General features: G+C 35.8%; 1 protein-coding gene across 2 annotated transcripts in view; it reads left to right on the top strand.

The window, feature by feature from the left end:
• Nucleotides 1-16977, top strand: part of LOC136032033 (phosphatidate cytidylyltransferase, photoreceptor-specific-like) — a 239841-nt gene that overhangs the window by 23268 nt on the left and 199596 nt on the right. For both annotated transcript variants that reach the window (XM_065712122.1, XM_065712119.1), the window contains exons 3-6: nucleotides 2046-2188; nucleotides 3711-3807; nucleotides 8232-8408; nucleotides 11833-12035. In XM_065712122.1, the coding sequence (XP_065568194.1) occupies nucleotides 2046-2188; nucleotides 3711-3807; nucleotides 8232-8408; nucleotides 11833-12035 (620 nt within the window). The remainder of the gene's footprint in view (nucleotides 1-2045; nucleotides 2189-3710; nucleotides 3808-8231; nucleotides 8409-11832; nucleotides 12036-16977) is intronic.

Here is a 16977-nt window from a genome sequence, read left to right on the forward strand (position 1 = left end):
GGCTGTTAGCTCATCATCATCTTTGGCAATGAGAGTTTCGCAACTTTTGATGGTTGGTGTACCTATTATTTGTTTCCAGTGTATTTGATGATAAGATTTGGTTCCAGTGGTAAGATATGTAGAGGACTTGTTTATATTTTAAAATCCTTACAGATTAACAACTTCGGCGTTTAATCGAAGCAAGGAAACAAAACCAAAGTGTTGCTCTTGCAACATTGTGCTCCGCGAAGCCGAAAAAACGTTGCCGCAACATCTCACGTTGCCCATGCAACGTAAATCTAGTTTTTGTATGTGGTTGGAGCTTCCATAGCTTGATTGTTTGACAATTTGTCTGAGAGAGTTGTTTAAAATTGTTTCTTGTTTAAATATTTTTAAGTAGATCGACACGATATCTTGGAATGCTTTTCTTTGGCCGTTTGGGTCCTCGAAGGTGCCCCCTTTTTCTCACAGCCAATGATTATTTTACTCCTTTGGTTTTGTCTTCTGTGTCTAAAAATACAAATGACGTCTTCAAGTCCTTCATTGAGTGACTAACTATAGTGTCGAAGTCTCCAATCACGAACATGACATGTTCCTTGGGAATGCATCTACAATTTTTTTTTTTGAAGCTGGGCTTAAAAAGCCTTCAGCTTCTTGACAACCTCGGGACAAGTCTGGGGCATAGAATTGGGTAGTAGTCATGTTAGTAATGGGGCTCTTGAGACGGATGGCGATCATGTGCTGGGAGACTGGATTAAGGCAAGGAGAGACTGTTTGATTCGATTAGAAAGTAGGAAACCAACAGCTTGTTGGTGAACTCCATCTTTAGTTCCAGATGTAATGAGGTTGGCTTCATTTATAGTTTCTATTCATGTTGGGAAGAGTTAAGTCTCTGATAATATAATTAGGTCCCAGCGGTAGTGGTTGAGTTCATTTGGAACTGATTGTGTTTTTCCTGGTTTAGCTTGTGTGTGTAAATTTAATGTTCCAAGTTCAATTGGTGTCTTAGAGGTCAATATAGGCGAGATCTTCTCCGACCGGAGAGTTGTCAAATTGGATACAAGATCGTCGGTTGTCCTTTACGCGGTAGACATATGATCGTCGGCTGCCTTAGATACTGTAGCATAATCAGTATCATCATCATCAACCACATCATTTTCATAATTTGGAGCTCTAGTCAAAGTGTTCGGTGTCTCAGGCCCTATAGCACAAGTTGTTTATTTTTCGAGTAGAAATTATTGCATATATGGGAAGGGGTTGCTCCGTTCTCAACCCTCCTGTGCTTCACGCAAAATTTTAATGTGCTTTAAAAGCACTTCCCATTCCAATCAACGATCCTTATGTTTGAGCAGTAGTTCATAAAAATTCTGGACAAACTCTGACATAATCGTAAAGACCGGAAGAGCGAGGAAGGGGTGGCCACCCTCATATACGGAATAATTTCAGTTCATTTTAGGTTTTAATGTTTCTCTTACTTTCATTTGGGAAAGCGCGTTTTTTTTTAATACTTTTTGGACGTAACATACACAGCATTTTCGAATTTCTATAGCAGCTTTTTTGGATTGTTTGTTTACTTGTAAAGGGGTCTAATTTATGGGCTATTGGATTTTTATTTTGTTGCTCCTAATCTTCACTATTCGCGTGCTATTTAGCCCACACTGGCCTTAAAAGCTGACGCTGATTTTGGTGACCTCTGACGTTATTTTCCTGTTTTTAGTGCAAGTACAGCATAATAAGACGATTTTAGAACAAAATATACTCCACTTCTGCTAGATAAAATGGGTTAATTTATTCTATTTTAGAGTATTTTTCGCAGTTGTCATTGTTAAAAGTTTCAAGAATGAAATATTCGTATCTTATAATGGTTTTTACCTGAAATTTATAGCCTACAGTGCTGGAAAGGTTTTTTTTACTATTAGTTGGAACGAACAAAGCATTTCAATAATAGGTTAGGATTATCACTCCTTCAACACCATGCTGTAACCAATGTTGCCAAAGAAGAAAAGTTCTTGGTCTGAGCTTTTCATCTGGGAACAATTAGAGTGATTATGCCTGTTTATTCATAGGCCCAGGATATGGAAATACGCGATGAATCAGAAGACGACAAATCAAGAAAAGGGGCAAAGACTGATCTGTCAAAAACAATTCCAAGTGGTACAAACAAAGTCCCAGATTTTCTTCAAGTTTATCTATCAGTATTGCCATTAAGGTAAGAAACCCTGCTGAACAACTAATTGTTTTTTGCTCTCATCAAAAATTTTTAACTAGTTTTTTTTTTGTTTTGTTTTTTAACTATGACTCTATGCTGACCTAAAAGGATCAGCATTTTCGGCGGATTCGAGAAAAGAAATAGGGGTTTACTTAATAAAAAGTTGGAGATTGTAGAAAAAAAATAGTAGTGTTTCGCCATTATTGCTCGATGCTCTACTGATTTTCTTCCACCATCATTTGTCGGATTGCTATTATTGTAGATTGTTTAACAAGAACGTTTAATTCCTGATTGACATTTTGAAGCTGCATGGGGTTCCTTCAATTATTTGTGATTAGTAGTACCTTCTGATCACAACAGATTCCAAGTATCGCATAAAAATTACGTATATGGTGTCAAAACAGAAACTGTTTCGCGTATTACTTTAGGGGATCTTTCATTACAAGATGTGAGGCAAGAATTAGGACCCTACCCTTTTCAACTTTTTCTAGTAAGTGTGTCTATGCTATGAGGTTCAATAGTTTTAGGGTTTTTGCATCTTTTAGTTTCAATTTCGGTATTTTTTTCACATAGTCTCCGTATTTTGCTGCTTTTTCTAAGTTTCACCTCTGCCACCCTATAAATTTCAGAGCCCCCAAAACAGAATCCTACGTGTCAGATCTAGTATATGCAAAATTTATTTCCATAGACAAGAGACCTGATAATCAGTCATATATTACTGTATGTAATGAAAAGAAACCCTTTAGAAGCCATTGTAGTCTTGACTGGTTTATTTTGCCATCTTTATTGAAAGTTTTTAACTTTTAGCTTCACTTCTAAAGACGCTTTTTTTTTAGTTACGTATTTCTGCTAGAAGACGGTCGTACTGACAAAAATAGTCAGTTAACCATCGGTATATGCCAATTACAAACAGTTCTTTTTCTATACTCCTTTCCATTCTGATTGTTCTTGTTCTCCGTGTTCTAAATGAAGTCGAATTTTCCTAAAGAAAAATGCTTCTTTTTAGTTTTACCTCAATAAAGTTCTCTGGCTCGCGTATCATTCGCCTTAAAATCTGTGATTAGTGATTCCTTGTTCGCTTTCTCTGGCTCGCTTATCATTCGCCTTAAAATCTGTGATTAGCGATCTCTAATTCCATTTATTGCTCATGCTTCTTGTTTCCAAAATAATGTTTAAAATTCACTGTAATATGTATACTTGATAAAGAAATATGCATGGAAATATGTAACCCACTTTCAGTCCGGTTTTGATTCGTCTCTTCCTCTCTCTCTCTCTCTCTCTCTCTCTCTCTCTCTCTCTCTCTCTCTCTCTCTCTCTCTCTCTCTCTCTCTCTCTCTCTCTCTCTCTCTCTCTCTCTCTCTCTCTCTCTCTCTCTCTCTCTCTCTCTCTCTCTCTTTCTTTCTTTCTCTCCCTTTCGCTCCTTCTCTCTCAGTATTTCTGTCTCTTTCTCTCTTGCCCCTTCTCTGTCTCTCGCTGGCCGACTCTTAATGCCCCTTTTTTATTGTTATGTTTTACTTTACAGATGGCAAAATTGGGTGATTCGTGGAATATTCACACTGCTAATGTCTCTGTTCTTCGCTTTTGTTGTTTATTTAGGACCTCTTGCGCTTATGATTACGGTAAGTATCCTGGTGTCCCATCTCTTTAAGATGAAGTTACGTCTTTTTACATTGTTAGTGCATAGTATTAATAATTACATTGATATATCCTACCTTGTCATGGAAGAAAGGAAGATTTAACAAAACGGACACACTCGAATTTTATTAAAAATTTCTGCAAAAACAAAACGCCTTTTAAGTATGTTTTCTATGCGTATGGGAAAAATTAGCAGATATTAACCAGGTCACCAATCTATATCTGCAATTAATAAAAGAAAAGCATTATCCTTTCGACTGAGACTTACTCACATGTTGATGATATACCAACATGATCATGTCTTGCCAAATTTTTAGCTGGGGTTTTAAGCTAACTTCGGATGCTGGTTCGTATGGCTGATTCAAAGTGAAAAATGTAAATATTATTACACCGTTGTTTTTTTTACTCTTCATTTAATATTGTTTCTATATTTTCTGTCTTTTTGCCCTCAGGATAAAGAAATTGCAATAAAATGAAATAACTACTAATAATTTTTATTAGTAAGTTAATAAGGTTAAATAAACTTATTTTTTCAAAGCAAAACTGGAAGCGAGTCTTCTTGACCTTCCTGGTTCGGGTTCGTTAGCATTATCTGAACTAATAATTGGACAGAGGTTAATCGCATTGTGTGAAATGAACTTTACTCTATCTGACTTTAATATATTATCGTAAATGGAGTCCAAATCAAATTCACCGTGTCTCTATTTAAAGCCATGTTCTTGAATAAAATTTTCTTAGTTTCTATTTGCCTCTCACTCACTCAGACTATCTGTCTTGTTTTTTTCTACAATTAGCCTTGGCTTTATTCCCACAACTACTTGATTTTAATTCAAGCAAAAATTAAAGCCAAATTTTGCTTTAAACCCAAATCCCTAGAAATTAGAGAGACACTATTGAATAAAATAAAGTGATCCAGAAATTCAAAAATATGTTTCGATAGGGCTGAAGTGAAATCTTCAGGTTTGAAATTTTGCTTGAAAGCCGACGAAATAGAGTCTTGATGCTGTAGTAATTTCATTTCCAAATTCTGGTTAATGCGTTACACATGAGCTTCTGCAAGTACATGGGATATGATAGACTCCACTTTGCTGCCGCAATGAAGTTCAGTCCTCCCCAGAATTTAGAAATCCACCTTAAATATTGCTACTCTTTAAAGCTACCTTTAAACCATTACTGATATTGTAGATATTGAAAAACAAAATATCTATAAGCCATTTTCTTTCTAGTTAACTGTTCAAAAGGTTAAGGGGCAAGCTGAGTAAATTATTTGTATTAAAATAGAACATGAACAATTGAAGACTATCTAAGCTTAAACAACAAGCTCTTACTCTTTCTAAGCATATTATTGAGAAACGGATTTATAACTCTCAGGCGAAATAGAAGTGAACCTAATATTCTCACACGTGAATATCTTATCTGGCGGCCTGAAACCTGCCAGAACGGGATTCAACTCGACTGTCTCAACTTAGTTTAAGAGATGTGCTTTTTAGAGATTTTTCGTATTATTAAGGCTGTCACTCCTCACTGCATAAGCCCGCTCTTACCCTTTTCCTCTCGTGCTGATTTATGTTTTTTGCCAATGGATATGATTTGCTTATCTATTTTTTATGCTTTTCAGGAAGTATTTCAGGGAAGGGAACTTGGCCACAAAAAACAAATCAAACAAAGTGTTCCGAAAAAAAAACTTCGTTTAACTAAAGTGTTCTGGACAAAATTGTATTAGCTCGGACTATAAAATATACGGAATTTTGAAAGAGGGTGCTTAAAATCTTGCTTCTCAGATACACTTATAGCCTTTTCTCTATCAATATGGAATTTTCCTATATAGCAAATCACGATTCTTCCTGGCAGTTTGAAACCCATCTTATCCATTTATTTCAATCAATTTTTTTTCACAAAAAAACAAAAAACTACAAGACAAGTAATGTAACAAGTGCAACTGTTCACAGTTAAGATATGCTTAATAATAATTAATAACTTCAAGAAAAGGCACCAAGAAGCCCTTGGGAAGGCCCTTATAGAGCTGACAAAATACTAGAAACGTACAGAGTACAAAGATGCTTGTACTCTGTACATATAGAGTACAAAGATGCTTGAGATCAAGGCGGGGTCTTGTTAGCGACGCGTTTGGTTTGATATATCGATCTACGAGCTGAATTTTACTACGGCCAAATCAATTGCAGAAAGACCGATAGATTTAGCCAGATCGATCTACTCAAGTATTAATTTTATCGCTGACTTAGTAAGTGAGTCACTCGTATATTTACATCCGCAGTATCAGGGCCTGTTGCTTGGATATATCTGACTCTGGTTTTGCGTTGTTCACACATTCTGTTATGTGCGATTGAACTTTCAGGGATTAAATTGTTTTGAGCCATAAACGACAAGCTTTAGTTTTTACAGCAGGAGGGGGGATACTACTACTGCTACTAAAAATACATACGCTCCTTCTCCACCCTCGATCTGTTCAAAGATTCACTCTTTACCTCCTGCCATGAAGTTCCAGTTTCCTTTAAATTTTTTCTTATGATCCCTTCTCGTCTCCCAGGTCGTCTCTCGGAAACGACCCGTTTTTTGGTTTGCCCAGATAGATGGCTAACCAGTACCATTCTTAGCAATCTGTCATCCTTCATCCGTAAAACGTATCCTAGGCATCTCAATCTTCCGTTACTATAGCCTTAGAAAGAGGGGTTGAACCACATTTTTTACATAGCTTGTTGTTTGACGTAAGGTCAGTTAAACAAGTACCTAAAACTATCTGTGAGCAATTCCCCTAGAAAACACTTAACAAATCTTCTTATGCCTTCTAGAGCGCACACTTTTTAATACCATGTTTGACCACTATCATTACTCTAGCTTCTAATGTTCTAGTCTTGGTTCCCAGATTGATCTTCCTATTCTTCCAAATTTTTTTCAACTGTGAAAAAACACCATGAGCCTTGGCTACTATACTTTTCACTCCTTCACTGCACTTGCAATACTACTTGTCTAGGTGAATCTATGCACTTGATCGATCATCTTGTTATTGAAAATCACCTCTTCATCTTCATTTATTTCCAGCCTAAGCGACTCAAACATTAATTTTCAAGTCTGTTTCTTGCAGCATCAACTCTCAAAACCTCCAAAAACTCATTCATTTTGCTAAGATTTTGTACATAGGAAACTCAAATCACCTCCATAATCTAGATCTAGGAGAGTTTTACCTTAAAATTTGATTTCATACTCCCCGGAGCCTTTGCCGTATTGTTTATTCCAGAATCCATCAAAATAATCCTTATAAGCAGGGATAGATCGCAACTCTGATAAGTCTTGATTCTACACCATACCAGCTACTAACAACGACTCCTACCTTAACCGCAGCAATATTGTCCTCATACACAGTACTAATCTCTTAATTGTACTTATCTAGTTGTTCTGTCGGTTGAATCAAATGCTGTTTTTAATCTACAAAACTAATGACTAAAAAGGGTGTGATGATCCAGGCACTTGTCAATTTTTAATCTAGGAGTGAAAATTTGATCAGCATCCTCCCCCCTTTTTAAAATCACACTGTTCTTCTCTTAAAAATTTATTTAGAGCACCTCTTCATTTAATGAGTATCATCATGCTAGATAATTTGCTTCCTAGAGAAACCAAGCTAATGCCTTTATAATTACAACACTTAATTTATCATCTTTCTTGAAAAGGATTTTAATTAAAACTTTTCTAAAATCACTAGGTACCCCCCCCCCCCCCCTTTTCAGAAATTATGTTCATAGTCTCCTGTAACATATCTCTAACTCTGTAGCCATTGTATTTCAAAAACTTATTTACCACATTATCAGCATCTAAAGCATCATTTTTTTCTAATCCTTTTAGTGCTGTATTCTATTTCGCCATGCAAAATAAATCTTCCTTCACTTGCAAATGGTCGAGATTTTTCATTCTCTTCTATGTCATATGTCATTAAAAACCGTGTCATTCATCATCATATTTTAATAATTCTCAACTAGGGTTGAGTCAAATTTGGTCAAGGTAAAGTACCTGATAGTTTTATAGGTTATTAATGTGTAAGATAATCCTGTGCCAGCGCAATGGATTGATCGCTGCCTGGTAAAATGGGGCCCAGGGATTGATCCCAGCTGCCTCAAGGCTGGGTGACAGACTTGCTACCTATCCCCGTAAAAAAAGGACCCGGCAATGGATACGTTGATAACTGTCAATGCCCTGTGCACCGTCAATGCCTCTAGAGGATCTTTATCCTATCCTATTTAATATGTAAGAACATAGCGAATGTATTTTTTAAAGTGGGCTGCCATGATTTAATCAATATTTTTTAGTAAATTAACATCGTGTTTAAAATTTTATTTTTTACTTCACTTTTTATTTAAATTTTTGTTATATTAATAAAGAATTACACTCTTTGCAGACTCTGTGTGTGCAAGTCAAATGTTTTGCTGAAATTATTAATATTGGATATGCTGTCTATCGTATTCATTCATTACCATGGTTCCGATCCCTGTCTTGGTACTTTCTCATTGCTTCGAATTACTTCTTTTATGGCGAAAATTTAGTGGATTATTTTGGTATTGCTGCTAATCGTACTGTAAGTATAACTGACATTTATTACTGGCAAAGTGCATGATTATGCTGACATTTTTACTTTTTTTTTCGCTTCGTCACTCCCACTGTATCCTCAAACTACTCACTCAGTTGTTTATCATACAAGTTACTATCATAACTTTTTGTCCTCTGCATCAGGAGCTGGACATCCCTCTCATTAGCGTAAAAAGTGGGTTTTGTTGGGACTTTTTTTTAATTGGCTCCTTGTAAACTTTTTTTCTAGATAATGTTTAAGTAAACCTATTTCGGCGTAACACCTTAAAATTGGTGTTTTTTCTAAGTCTACACTGCCTTTCTATCACATTTTTTAAAGACCATACGTCATATATATGGATAGCTATGAACAATCGAATATATGATTTTAAAGTCAACTACAGAAGAAGTTTGTGCCACCTTCATTAAAAACTCAACTTACAATTAGGCAATATTAAAGAGGAAAATTTAATCCTGAAGACTGAGAATGAATCCTGTTTATGAAACCTCTCAGACAGATCTAGTGAATAACCCGGAAGCTATTTGTGGTCTGGTAGTAATTATTTTGTTAGGTATTTGTTTTGTTTTAAACGTTTATTTTAATCGTAATGCTTTTTTTTGGCTGATGCTCACCACTGGTGTATGCGGTCGAAATATCCAGATTTTTTATATCTGTTTTCACTGTCTAATAAAAGGACTTATACCCATTCGAACTTTATTTGTCCGTTTAATAAACCTGCTTTTTTTGTATATAGATTCGAACCATGCCACGTTTCACTGGAGGTGCCATTTATATACTTAGAAAATTTCACGGTGAAAATTATCTTTTTTTTTCTTTTTTTTGGTCACTTGGCTTTTTATTATTTATTTTATCTATAGCTTATTTCGAAAGTTCTTATTTTTGATTCTGTTTTTGCGAAAGAACGCCGTCATCGGTTTCAACTAGAGAGTGAACGGTTTATTAAACAACTTTCGTAGCTCTTGACTAATTTGCAGTTGCAAAAACATTAAAAACAAAAATTATGCAACGTTAAACATAGATATAAAAAAGGCACAAATGAATTATAATATCGACTTACTCGTACACGTATAGGAATCAGTTTGGAAATCTGTCCGGTTTTGCTGTCAGGGCAAGATGTAAGTCTACGGGTAAGATGTCTCGATGGGCTAGACCTAAGAGCAATGCTTTTCCAAACCTCGTGATGAGATCACACAATCTTTGTTCTAGGCACTGAATGTTTAGTGTAATGACTGCTTCTTGGTAAGGAATATATCTAGACCCCAGGATAATCCTAACTGCCTTTTTTTGCACTGAATTTAGGTCGTACATCTGGTGAGCAGTGTGCTGTACTGAAGGGCCCCACACAGGGCAGGCCTACGCCAAGACTGTCGCACATAACAGATATGCACGGAGGAGACTTTCGACATCGCAACCAAAGCGACGCATTTTGGACACTGTTTGAAGGGAAGCATTGCCTTTCCTAATTACACTATCAACATGTGCGGCGAAAGAACAGTCTCTGAAGAAAATAACACCGAGTATCTTCACTTCTGACACGACAGGAAATGGGACTTCAGGTGGGGGGGGGTAAAGTAGAAAGATCTATTAGGACCTTTCCAAGAATTTCTCTGTGGGGAAAATGGCTGAGAACATTGCTCCTTCATAAGACGTTGTTTTCTATTTTAGAGAGACCTCTGTATATAGTTGATCTCTTGTAGCAGATTGAAAGATCTTGGCGTAAAAATGTACTTTTTGAATCTCCAGGTACCCTGCAAAACAATTCGCTAAAATTGTTTTGAAACAGTTCAAAACAGTTTAGTTTGACTGAACTCTTTTTAATTGTGGATTGCAGCTATAAATATTGTGAAACCAACGAATTAAGTTTCAAATGAGTCAACTCATTTAAACGAAGCTGTCTCTAATAACCGTTTATTTTGTATGACCAAAATGTTTCATTGTGCTATGAGTTTTACCGTACTGTGGCTATAGGCCTCCTTTTTAGCTCAATTTTTAAGGCCCTAAAAGGCCTCAGTATCAATTTATCTATCATACTAGCTTCGAGGGCACAATTTTGGTATCAGGACATCTAAGGCCGCACAGCTGTCAGAACAGCTTCTTCTTGTCTGATGCTCTATTTTATATATTTGTTTACACGATTTTATTCCGGATATTTCTGCGAAAAGAGTCTGAATAAGTAAAGAGGAGTTCCCAAATAAATAAGAAATGATAAAAAGATTTAAAAATCAATTACGTTTAAATGATAACGCTTTTTTAGGGGTTTCTGACCAGGAACTCCTACATGTTCCAACAGGAACCCAGGACATGTTCCAACCAGGACGAAGTTCAGTCCTGGTTGAACTTTGCTAAGGCAAAGATCCTGGGACTGTTTTGAATTTTTTTCATTTTAGTTTTACTGATTTTATCCCGTTGTAAGTTTTTTCGTCTTATATATTTTTGTATTCCTGAGGACGGCCCTTGGACATAGGGCAGAAATATTCATTCTAATTTGTTTCCCTCTGTCTTGAGAAATTCCCTATTGTTCTTCTTGTTTTTGGTTTTTGTGATGGAAAGGCAGTGTGGTCTTCGTCGCTATTTACATTTTTTGAATTGCTCTATGTTTATCACAAAATTTTTCTCCTTGATTGATAATTGTTGAACGAAGCTTTACAAGTTCTATGAACAATGAATTTATCGCAGCAAATCCATAAAAGCCATACAAAATTTGGAGACCTTCTTTCTTTTCCAATTTTATCCGGAATGCATCATTGTCTGATTTGAAGGAAATAGAAGGGCCAGATTGAGGGACTAATTTTGAGAGTGATATTCAAGACTAAAAGGGAAAAAAGAGGAAAAAAAAATGTAATTTGGAAAATTTGGTTCTGGCGAAAATTGTTTGTAAATTATTTGTTTAATTAGTTTGCTTTGTAACATTTTATGAAGAAAAAAAAAAGACTAATGGAATGACGTACATACAAAAGTAATAAAAACCAACCATAATAATATGGATGTTGGGAGGAAACTTGTACATGACATAGCTAGAGGAAAGGAATAAAATTTGTCATAAAGGAAAAGGAAATAAAAGATTTTCATTTGGGTTAAATTTAATCTGGATGCTTTATTATGTTGAGACATTACAATGAAGTCTAAATAAGTGGATAAACTTGCTCAATACATGCACAAATAAATCAAATGAAATAAAACCAAATGAAAACTCTAGTCTCTACTTCCTCCCACCTACTCTTTCAAAGCTTAAGAGAGAATAGAGAGTACCTCTTCAGTCGACGTTTTAGGATCTTTTGCGAAGCAAAACTGGTTGCCATTTTTCTCTTACTATTTCAACTACTACTATATTTCCGACCAATTTTATTTTTGTACATAATTCAACTGCATCTGTTCAAGTGAATGACCTAAGTCTTCGATTCTATCTTTACAGGAGCTGCTCAGAGTCTTAGTCAAATACCATCGCTTCATTTCTTTCAGCCTCTACATAGTTGGATTTGTTTGGTTTGTCCTCTCCTTAGTAAAAAAGTATTACATGAAGCAGTTTTCTCTTTTTGCCTGGACACATATTGCTCTCCTTATTGTCGTGACCCAAAGCTATTTCATCATCCAAAATATTTTTGAAGGACTCATCTGGTAAGTAATATTAGGTGACCAGCTAATTTATTTGAAATAATATATTCCTTTGTTGAATTGTGCAAATAAAACAAGAAACATTCATAGTTTTGCTTAAAAAAACGTAACTGAAAGACGAATGCTAGAAAACAAGACACGTTTTCATATCTTTTATCACACTCACTATTGATCTTCTTATTTTCACGTCAATTCTTATAATGATAATGAATAGGAAAAAAATGCACATGGAAGTAGAGCAACCTAACATAAATATAAATTGCTCTAAATATGACAGGGACTGCTGTCTCCTCGCACTTGTCAACAGCCTCAGCCAGTCAACTATTGCTTAAGTTTGTAATCTGCTGAAAAATATTTAAAATACAGTAAACACAGTTGGTTGGTAATTCTAATTGTTTTAATTTACCTATTTTGTTTTAAAACGTTCAGAATAATATTACTGCAATTGCAATTTACATAAAACAGGTATTTTGGCGGATTTTATCTTCCCTCCCTCCTACACCCCCCCTTAACTACCACTTCTAGAACTGGAAAAATGCATACATTTATGAGCTCTGCATTTCGTAAAAGTTTCTTGATACCACTTGAATATACATCTTTCACGTAGTCTTAGGTTCAGAGGCGCCATTTGAACCAAATCTTGGGGTGGGCATAAACTCCATCTTGCCCCCCCCCCGACTCACTTTGTGTCGCGTAGTCATCTAGGAAATGGGCATTTGACATAACTCGAGAATTGTATTATGTATCGTACCTACTTTCAAAGTTTACAATAATTAATAGCAAATAGTGTAATTACCCCAAGGGTCGTCAAGTAATTACGCTCTTTGGTTAATAGGCGTGCGGTAATTTCAAATCAATTGAACAGAATGGATTATGTTGGACATAATGGATTATTATGGCCGGTAAAGGGCCCTTTGTGGCGGAAGCTTGGGCGCCCCGGAAAATCTGGGGGGCATTTGCCCACCCCTGACCCCCCCCCCCCCCAAATGGCGCCTCTGCTTAGGTTGTTAATAAATTTGTTTTACAAAATGATGGAAAGCGGTGTTTAACATGGTAGTTATATCTGTTTTAATTTAAAAGGGGAGTGGAACCAGGTATTTTCTTTTTAATGAACAGTTCTCTAGTTAACTGAGGCTAGGTTTTAAATAATGGTTCTGAAATAGAAGAAGGGATTCTACCCAGGAACGTACGAAAGGTATGTTTTTCTTTTGTCTGGGGGGGGGGGGGTAGAGGAGCTACAATTTCGAAAAAATGTTTGAATTAGATACACTGTGTAGTTACATAAGAAATTGTAGAGGATCTTTAAGAACCACAATTTTGGGAAAAGGGAACGGATTGGAAAATCTCAGCTTCCCTCTCCCCGATTTATGTGCCTGATTGAGCATAAGCTAACATTTTGAATTATCTTTTGTCCGTCTAACAAAGATAGGGGGCATGTATTCACCAGGATCACCAAGCTCCCTAGTAGTATCATAAATACAATCCCAATTACCGTTAAAAGCAATTTTTCATATTTCACATACCCAAAGATATTTATTCTTAAGTCTTAAGGTGTTTTTTTTAACTCGCACATCAAATGGGACTTGCTTTCATTTATACCTCTACATGGAATCTGGCGTATTCCCATCAGAAAATCCCCCGAGGACAATTCTCCCTCCCTGTCTAAAATCTCCCCACGGAAAAACTCTTCGTGGAAAATTCATCCCCGACAGTTCTCCCCATATGGAAAATTCAGCAGCCAAAGAGAAACTAAGCAAATACAAACAATGAAGAAAAGAAGAGATTATGGAATATTCTACTTATATTCCTAGATACATATAGAATATCAAAGAGTTTTTGGTAACGAACTATAAGTACGGAGCGGCTCGGGTCAATAGTAACGAAAATTCTAAAAAAAAGAATTTTGATAAATATTAACACGTCAAAAAAATGGGCTGATTACAAATATATAAAGTCCGTTATGTTTTACCCATCAAAAGCTACGAGCCTAAGATAGTTTGACTGATTTTTAAAAAAAGGGTGGAAACACTCCCGAAAAGGTAATCGATCTTAATGAAAATCTAACCATTGGATTCAGCATATTAGAGAACCCCACTGTGAGGTTTCAATCCCCTATTTGAGAAAATTCGGAATTTTGCATTTTTTTTCAGAAGAAAGATCAGGAATGTGAGTTTTTTTTTCAGGGGTAATCGTATCGAATCGATGGTCTTAAAATATTGGAGGAGGTCTCATTCGAACAGACTTTCAAAATTCTAGTGCCCTTTTCAAGTGACCAAAAAGGTTGTGTCATGGAGAAGCGGCGTTTCCCACCATTTTATGGCACCAAACCATGAATTTGCCTCAAAGAGGTCAAAGTTGCTATAGATTGGACATTCTGAGATAGCCAGTCGATTGAAAAGTATCAAAAAACTATACATTGAGACTCCTAGTTGTAAAAGAAGTAAATTGTTTCTGACAAATCACCTAGTCAATACAAGATGAATCGTTAAAATAGACATATGCTTAATTTAACTAAATTGATTCATTATATGTATCATGAAATTATGTTTAGCGATGTGTAATTGTGCGTCAGCTATTGGTATAGGCTGTGTTAGATGTCTAGAAGGCTGCATTTCAATGTCCAAATAGTCTAACTTTCCATAAGCTTTCTGAGAAATATATAAAGATATATGTGTTGGGGGGGGGGATTAATCCATCAACTTTTTTCATTTAAACTAAGCCTGAATATGGCTGCCGCATGTTCATGCCTCCCTTCTTATTAAAAAAAAGCATCTGCCATTCATTCAATGCCTCAAATATTTAAGTATTTGACTAATGTAACTTGACAAGGAGTAGTATCCCTCCCATTAAGATAATATTTTTTTGTGTTGTATAAAATACTACATGCTCATGCCTATCAGGACAGAGATGGGAAAGACGACGGGGGATCATAAGCCTTTCCAGTTTTTTTTTTTTTTTTTTGGGGGGGGGGGGTATTTATAATTGCTACTAGGAGTTTCGTTTTCAGCAATTTTAAATGTTAATATTTCTCTACCGGCTTCAGACGGAAAAACACTCTAACTTACGCCTAGTGGATGCGGTGTCGATCGCAAGGGGTGAACTGATATTATGTATTACAATTTTCGGTAAAGACCAAATCCACTTGAAAATAACAAAAAAAAAGGGAACTTTAAAAGTGCTTTAGGCCTTATTTGGAATTAGAAGTTTTGTCAATTTTAGACTAACTTGGTTCTGACTTTGAGTCTGACTCCATATTATTCAAAAAATGATTACCCTTAAAGGTACTCCCGACTCTGTTGGGTTTTCTCTTTGACGGGAATTCAATTTGTTGTGTAAATATGGTATTAATAATAAATCCTTGAACCTACGTCAGGTGGGAGAACCTTCTAATGCACGCTTAGTTAGACAATTTCTCGATCACAAGGGTAAACGAAGGTCAGGTACTATAGTTGTGAGTAGGGTGTCATGTATAGGAAAGGGGCAATCTCCCCCTAAAAAGTTTCCGGCCAGGTGGTAAAAAAATTGGAGTCGGTGATTTAGTGGCTTGAAGTGCCACTATTTTACTGGGTCAAAATTCTTTTAACAAGGAAAAGGGGCTGATGGAAATGTATGACATAAAATCAATGAAAGAACATCAGTTTCAGTCGGTAAAAACTAAAAGATCAATAATTTTAATAGCAGTGTCATCCAAATCAGAAGGTAAAAAGTGACCAACCAGTCAGTAAAATCTATTTACTGGAATCTACGCACCATATATTCTGCCTATATTTTGGATATACTGCTTACTTTAACCGAAATACCAAGTACAATGTATTAGAGTAAGTTTATGAGTGCGAATCCTATAGATCTTCAATTTCTAGAGATAAAGCTATAGCAGAACGGTCCTATTATGTCTGTTATTGTAATTTGTAGTCTCTGCTCTTCTATGGGTCAAATGTATCTCTTACTACCTATAGTTTTAGAATTTCAGATTCAAATCTTCGAGTAATATTGCCTCATAAGATTTAAATCAAATGCTCACAGGTGAAAAGTCACAGATATATGACTATGCCTAAGTAGTAGCTTTTTTTTTCACTTTTATGCTTGGAATTTTGTCAACCTTAACGATGGTACTGAATAATGATTATCACTTATGACACGTTTATCTAACAAACTTGTGCTTTTACGGAAACCTAAATCTTTGGTTTTAATGCCGAATATACGTCTTCGCTTAAGCTGCGTAAAAAACAACAGGTGGTAGGATGAGGTTCGGGCTGATGCATGCTAGTTCATATCAACCTCCCATACACAAGCATCTTTCTCTTCAAATATTATTCTTTCATTGTGATTTTTTTGGTTTAAACTTCACGACAGTTTGGACACATTATAGCACTTTACGTCATATTGTTTATTCTATTGCTGAATAAGAATAAAAACACATGCCTTTTTTTGCAAGAGGTCGACCTGTTTTGATAAGCTGTCGGTAGAATATTTAGGAAGCTTCAACTGTAAGGAAACAAAAGTATTTTATATAAATAAGATGCATATAATAGAACTATGAAATGGTTTAATAGGAAACGGGACTCATGATATGAGTAATGTGATGTATAGGCAGGTAGATGGGCTGAACACCGCTCCCCCTTTTTTTCAAAATAAAAATCTCAAAAGATTCATCTATTTCCAGATCACGTAAAAAAAAAAGTCTGTGATAAATCATCTGTGGTGATAACCCTGACCCCTGACTAAATGTTGATGCGTAGTGGGGCTAGAACCAGCGGTAATTGCAACTTTTGATTCTACGTCGATCGATTATTTTGGGGAAAACAGTTTAAAGAACTTTGAGACCAATACTAATTTGTAAGAACAATGAAGATCACACAGCGTTGCTGTTATTTATATAGCGTTGCTCTTATTTGGTATCTATATAGTATTCAAAGGTCCTTAGGGTCAACTTGCTGATCCTTCC

Source organism: Artemia franciscana, chromosome 10, assembly GCF_032884065.1.
Source record: "Artemia franciscana chromosome 10, ASM3288406v1, whole genome shotgun sequence".
Lineage (NCBI taxonomy): Eukaryota > Metazoa > Arthropoda > Branchiopoda > Anostraca > Artemiidae > Artemia > Artemia franciscana.